The 7,500-nt window shown below is 41.8% G+C and overlaps 1 protein-coding gene across 1 annotated transcript in view; it reads right to left on the reverse strand.

Moving 5' to 3' along the window:
* The window catches only part of LOC122254732 (uncharacterized), a 40,999-nt gene that overhangs the window by 197 nt on the left and 33,302 nt on the right, over positions 1-7,500 (reverse strand). The window contains exons 7-12 of the mRNA XM_086541792.1: positions 6,013-6,093; positions 5,175-5,480; positions 1,593-1,871; positions 977-980; positions 516-662; positions 354-398 (exon numbers count right to left, since the gene is read on the reverse strand). Coding sequence (XP_086397918.1) covers positions 354-398; positions 516-662; positions 977-980; positions 1,593-1,871; positions 5,175-5,480; positions 6,013-6,093 — 862 coding nt within the window. The remainder of the gene's footprint in view (positions 1-353; positions 399-515; positions 663-976; positions 981-1,592; positions 1,872-5,174; positions 5,481-6,012; positions 6,094-7,500) is intronic.

The raw sequence follows: 7,500 nt of genomic DNA on the forward strand, positions 1-7,500 counted from the left end.
AAACATCATCGGGACATTGTTTAGTCTGTTTAAGTTTATTACATGTCAACTTCTACTGCAGTTTGCAGACGAGAACACTGCTAAGGTTACACTGTACATCCACACTAACCGACGGACACTGTACACCATGACATGTACACTACTCAACTACTATCACTCTACACTCTTAATACACATTACTATGATGCAGAATCACTTGATGGGGACATCACTGTTTGGAGGGCATTGCATTCCGCGTATTCTTTTTTTTTTTATTTAATCAATTATTCGTTTTTTTTTTCCTTTTTACAATTCAACATTCCGTTTTTTTTTGTGCAATTGTTTTTTTAATTTTTACTTTATCGTTCCTATACAATTCCAACACAGCCTTGATTCCCACGAACTTGTGACGATCGTTCCTGTGAAGCATAAGCGCATAAGTCTTTACTTTTTTTTCTATCACACAGCACACACACATCAAGGTCATCGTAACAGCACACACACATTCACATGTACATCAACAAGCTCGTCACAACGGCAACGCACAACAAAGCGAGGAGCTTTCAATGAGGGCGGAGAGCTTCCAAGTTGTTGGAATGTCGCGACATCCCTTGGCGGGGAGAGATGGCGTGGAGATAGCACAGGGGAGTGGATTAATATGGTTGGATTTTGGAGAATTTGAGCTGTGGGGATAGGATATGAATGAAATATAAAGATGTAAGAATTGAAAGGTTTGAAAGTTTATGTATGTGAAGAAGTAGAAATATATGAATGTATGTATGTATGTATGTATGTTATGCATTTGCATATTTATATATATATGTATGTAGTTATATGTATGTATGTATGTATGTATGTATGTATTAACATACATATATTATTTATATATATATATATATATATATATATATATATATATATATATATATATATATATATATATAAATACACACACACACACACACACACACACACACACACACACACACACACTAACATATCTGCGAAATATAGCAGCATATAGGATAGAACATTATAACACATTCTTAAAGAAAAGTAAAGGTAAATAACCAAAGTTAACCAAATCTAAACGAATAGAGACGAAACCAAAAATATTCAAATATGATTCCTGAATACCCAAAATGTTAGCCTAAAGAAGGACAAAGACGAAGTTCACTTACTGTATTCTTTACATTATACAATCCACTTGAATAGGTAAAGGTAAAGATAAGTTAAAAAAAAAAATCTTTGGAAGGCGAATGATAGTAATTATAAAGAAGGAACATGATAAAAAATACAAATAAATAAAGACGTAAACAATCAGTTCCTTAACAAACCGATGGGATAGAACGGGAAAAAAAACTTGAAGAGGAGAGAAAGGTGATAGAACAGAAGAAAAAAAATTTAAGAAGAGAGAAAGGTGATAGAACAGAAAAAAAAACTTGAAGAGGAGAGCAAGGTGATAGAACAGAAAAAAACAACAACTATATTTTGAGAGAAAGGTGATAGAACAGAAATAAAAACTTTAAGATGCGAGAAAGGTGATGGAACAGAAAAAAAACTTTAAGAGGAGAGAAAAGTGATAGAACAGAAAAAAAAGATGATAAGGTGACAAAAAAGAAAGAAAAAAAAATTGAAGAGAAGAGAGACTCGCCCCTCAGCTTCTTCAAAGGCAAACTGACCAGCATTTGTGGTGTTGAATGCAATGTGACCGTGGAGGCCCGGTGTCAAGTCCCGGCTACAGGAGTGGGTGGAGGAGGCGAGGGAGAGGACGCCCACGCCGTGATCTAGCACCAGACAGAGCCGCCTCACGCCCTTGCTGCTTCGGGAGGTGGGCGTCACTACGACGTATTCACGACCCGCTTCCGCCCATGACCCGTGGCAGGAATACACTGTGGGGAGGAAGTGGGCGTTAGTCTTTTCTAATTTTGTGATTATTATTATTTCACTCGAATTTTGTAACGAAAGGAAAGTTTGAATAAAAAAAGGAAATGGAAAAGAAACACAAAGAATACATCCATTCAAATACACAAAACAAAACATATATACACACAGAGATCAGCATAAACAAACACACACACACACACACACACACACACACACACACACACACACACACACACACACACACACACACACACACACACACACACACACACATGCCAGACCCCCCCCCCCCTCCAAAAAAAACAAAAAAAAAACTCATTCTCATTGTCTATATATTTCGACAGCGTGTTAAGATGGTTTCGCAGCTGGTTCAGCCAATGCATGATCCAGCTGTTTTATCCTTGCGAGGGCCACGGGACAAGGAAGCTAAGTGCCTCGAGAATGAAGTGCCACTGGAAGTTGGCACTCCATTAACTAGACGATGGCGACACAGGTAGATCTGGACTGTAAGGCAGATTTTTGTCTCATGCTTTATTAAAAAAACAACAACAACAAAAAAAAAAAGCTATCATTGTCACTATTACAACCACTACTACTATTGTTACAATCATTATTATGATGAGTATTATCGTCATGGTCATAATATTCATTGCTAACCATGTCATTTCTAATTTTATTATCATCATCGCTAACCATGTCCTTTCTAATTTTATTATCATCATCGCTATCATTACTATTGTTATTATTACGATTGTCATGCTTCCTCTTATCCTGATCATAATCACTATCAATAATATCATTAGTTTCATTATCATCGTCATTACTACTATCATTATTATATAATGATTACCATCATAATTATTATTACTATAATCATTATCATTGTTATTATCATTATCATTATTATGTTTGCTATCATTAATATCATTATCAATGCTATCATCACTTATCATCACCATCATTATTATCATCCTAGTTATCATTATCATTACCACCATATCATCATTATAATCACCATAATAATTATCCTGTCCATTACCATTATCATCTTCATTACCTCTACTTATATTGTCATTATGATCAATATTACTAATTATCATAATGATTGTTATTATTATCATTGTGTAATTCAACACTACACAATCATAACGGCCAACGGATTAATGTAATGGAAAATGCATGTTTCCAAATTCAAAATACTTCAATTGCAAATATGTATTTATAATGACATTAAAAATGGTAGCAACTATTCGACTTCTGTGTCCCCTAAACCGTGGGAAAACACACAGCGGTTGCAAGTCACGTTGGGTTGCAAAATATTTATTTTATATTACACGTTGCAATCACCCTACCCCTCCCCCTCCCCCTCCCCCTCCCCTCCCCTACCCCTCCCCCCTCCCATCCCTTCTCTTCACTCTAATGATATATAAAGATATTGACATAATAATGTTTTTGATGATGATCGTGATGATAGGAGTGTTGGTTGATGTGGGGATGATGATGATAGTGATAGTGATGATGATGATAGTGGTGGTGATGGTGATGATATTGATGAAAGTGATAATGATGATGATGATGATAGTGCTGGTGATGGTGATGATGATAATAGTGGTGGTGGTCGTGATGATGGTGATAGTGATGATGATGATGAAAGTTCTGGTGATGGTGATAGGGGTGATAGGGGTAATGGTGACAGTATTGATTATGGTGTTGATTATGGTTTCGGTGAAGATGGTAATCGAGATGGTGAACATTACTGTGATGATGTTAAGTTAGGAATGACAATGAGGGGGATTTTAGGATGATTAAGATGGCAATGCTGCTGATGGTGGTAGTGACACATGCATACACAACCTCTCTCCCCTCCACACATCCGTACGCACACACACACACACACACACACAAACAAACACACACACACACACAAGCAACACCAGGTGGTCAGAAGTTCCTCTCCCAGCCAACCCCTCCCCCCTCCAACCCCCTTCCCCCTCCCCTCCCCCATTCCACCTTCCACTACCCCCCCTTCCACCTTCCCTCCCCCCCTATCACCCCCCCCCCCTCCCCCGCGGCCCAGGTGTTCCCGCGAAACAACAGAGACTGAATCATAATCATTCACTGCACGACACACGAGGGAAAAACAGCTGTGTTATCTCCTCTACCGTCGGATCAAAGCGGTTGCACCATGAATTAATTGGCGCGTTGAAATGTATGGTTATGGATGGTTATGTAATCAGGCTGGGAGAAGGTCAATGGCTTGATTAATGTCCCCTATGACTGACGTAGGACGTGGCTGTAGCTGTGTATGTTGTTGTTGGCGGCGCACGTGCGTGGGTAAGGATTATGTGTTTGTCTGCGTGGCTGTTTGTTTGGGTGTGTGGGTGTGTGTAATTGTTATCCCACGTGGCTGTTAAAGCATGGGGTTTGCGTGTCGTGTGCTTTTGTGTATTTGTTTGTCCCTTTGTTGTTGTTATTTTGGTTGTTTGTTATAGTGTGTGTGTATGTGCGTGTGTGTGTGTGTGTGTGTGTGTGTGTGTGTGTGTGTGTGTGTGTGTGTGTGTGTGTGTGTGTGTGTGTGTGTGTGTGTGTGTGTGTGTGTGTGTGTGTGTTATTTGTTCTGCATCTCTCTGTGTTGTGAATCATGAGTAAAAAGACAAATAAATTACACAGTAGGTGAGTATTTGGAAAAGTTGACGAATGGAAGATATAAGATGAAATGATTTTCTATCGCTTGAAAAATAATTAGAATAAACCTATTAAAGTAGGCATTAAAACTGCTACCAAAATATTGAATTAGTAGATTTAAATATATATATATATATATATATATATATATGAAAGATAAACCCACTATACACATTTTATCAATACGGAAGAGTGTTTTGCAAGTCACATAAATAAATCTACGGTTACGGCTACCCGTGTTTCATTACCTAGATTGAGTAGTGAATGCCTGTATCTATTATGCACATTTACACACACAGACACAGACACACACACACACACACACACATGCGCGCGCGCGCGCATAGATATATTCATACATCAAATAAAGAAACACACTTCGCCTAAGATTAATCTACGTTTATCATTACCCTTATATCATTACCGCAACACTGCGAAATACCTGTATTCATTCATTCCAAAAAATATGCATATATGGACATAGGAGATTCGATGACTTATCAGTTGTTAGTGTTATAGGAAAAACAAGAATACAAATAGTAAATCGAAACCATAGAAGCTATAAAAGATGAAGAAAAGAAGAGAGAGAGAGAGAAAAGAGACAGGATCATCGAGGTGCTTACCTTCCCGATCGCACGTGGTTTGTATCTCGAGCGTGTCGAGGTTCGAACAGCCGAAGTTGAGGAACGTGTACGATGCTTCGGCGCACCTCGAGTTGTGGTCGCCCATGGTGAGGTCGGTGAGCGCCACGCCGCCGCCGCCACCGCCACCGCCGCCGCCGCCACCGCCGCCCACGCCGGTCTCGCCGCTGGCTAACGAGGTCGAGGCCGCTACGTTCAGGTTCTCCTTGCTGTCGCTGTCGCCGTGGTTGCCGCTGGTCACCCGGTAGCGCCCGGTGCTCGGACACTCGATGGTCTCCGCGTTGCCACCTGGGGGAAGGGGGGGAGGGGGGGGGAGGGGGGGAGAACGGCATTGTTAGACGGAGGAAAAGAAAAAGTGTGTGTGTGTGTGTGTGTGTGTGTGTGTGTGTGTGTGTGTGTGTGTGTGTGTGTGTGTGTGTGTGTGTGTGTGTGTGTGTGTGTGTGTGTGTGTGTGTGTGTGTGTGTGTGTGTGTGTGTGTGTGTGTGTAATGATTGTACATATTTGTATGAAAAAAAATGTGGAATCACACTGCATAATTGCTAAATAATGAGCTCGTCATCAGGCTTCCATTTCAAACTAGAATAAACTGCATCGCATCCACTATAGTTGAACCAATACATTACGATAAAGCCAGGGTACAAGCCCATTGTTATCACAAAATCTGCATATTTTAATGAGGCAAATATTTATACATATCATAAACAACAACAACAACAACAACGTAACAACAGTGATATCGCGTATCCATTGCCGCGCTAATCACAATCAGGAACCAAGAGGGGGGGAGGGGGAGGGGGAGGGGGGAGGGGGTGTACTTACTGACGAAGGTGGTGAAATTCGTGGACTGGGGGTCGAAGAAGTAAGGTGTGCAGGCTGCGCTGGGGATGGGGGTCACTCTCCCTGGAAAAGAAGAAGAAGAAAAAAAGGAAATCATTATCATTATCTGTGAGATTTTATTGAATTTTATTGTAGCTTTTGATATAGTAACCTTTTTTTCCCCATTTTTTTTTATGTGTGAGTTTGTACGTTGTTTGTGATTATTTTCTAAGTCACTCTTTATCGTTTTGTGTCATAGTCTTTCTTATGTGTGATGTCGTGGTACGTCACACTTCGAGCACGAGTGGGGTTGCTTTCACGTCTCGTCTTGCATTTTTTTTTTTATTGTTTTTGATTGAGACTGTGGTTGCACTCGCTTGATGTTACGTGATTGGACACACACAAACAAAAAAAAAACACAAAAACAAAAACAAAGACAATGAACTAATACTTAGCTCAGTCAATAAAAAGATTAGTAAGAATATTCGATCCTAGGGTCAAAATAACAGTACTGATAAAACAAACGAACAAATACACACACACAAAAAACAACAACAACAACATCAAACAGCAAAGAAGCAAACACGAGAAGGTGGGCTAACAGCCTCGCAACAGGTCGTCAGACTACAAATGGTGTAGTCTTCGGGTGGGTTGGCAGGTGGGTTGGCATGTGGGTTGGTGGGCTGGAGGGGCGCAGGTAGAGAGGCAGAAACAGCCGAAGGAAGTGTCTGTGTGCAGTATTTGCTTTAACTCCGGCCTATTGGGGAGAAGGTGAGGGCCTGAAGGAGGTGGGAAGAAGAGGAGGGGAGGAAGGGAGGACGGGAAGAGGGGAGGAGGGGAAGTGGGGAGGAGGAAAGGAGGAGAGGAAGAGGGAAAGGCAGAAAGGAGGGTGAAGAGGGGAAGTAGAAGCAAAGGAGGAGAAGGGGGGAGAGGGGAGAAGGAGAAGGGGGGAGGAGGGCGAGGAGGGATGGTAGAGGCAAAGACAGAAGAGAGAGGGACGTGAGGGAAGCGCGAAGAGGTAAAGGAGGAAAGGAGGAGGATGGGGTGGGAGGGGAGGGGGGAGGGAGAGAGAGAGAGAGAGAGAGAGAGAGAGAGAGAGAGAGAGAGAGAGAGAGAGAGAGAGAGAGAGAGAGAGAGAGAGAGAGAGAGAGAGAAGAGAAGAGAAGAGGGAGCCGGAGAAGGGCGTTAAGAGGGGAGGATACGACCTCTCACACAATGGGGGAAGTTCGTGACAAGTTCTCAAGGGTTCCTGTAACGACGGAAATTGGTGACTGGTTAGCAGGGCCTCGTCAAACACGTCGCCGCCCAATCGCGAACTTGTCCCCTTGCCCCCCCCCCCCTCCTCCGGCTCATCATGTCGCTCGAGTCGGCTCCGTCTGCCTCTGTCCGCGGAATTATAATCAGTGTCGTTTGTCACCAGGCGGCGATTAGCCTTGAGGATATTCGACTGGATTGGTTTGGATGCGGGTATGGATGTGTCATACATCACAC

Source organism: Penaeus japonicus, unplaced genomic scaffold (assembly GCF_977035675.1).
Source record: "Penaeus japonicus unplaced genomic scaffold, GWHDUDI00000001_assembly GWHDUDI00000001, whole genome shotgun sequence".
In the NCBI taxonomy this organism is placed as follows: Eukaryota; Metazoa; Arthropoda; class Malacostraca; order Decapoda; family Penaeidae; genus Penaeus; species Penaeus japonicus.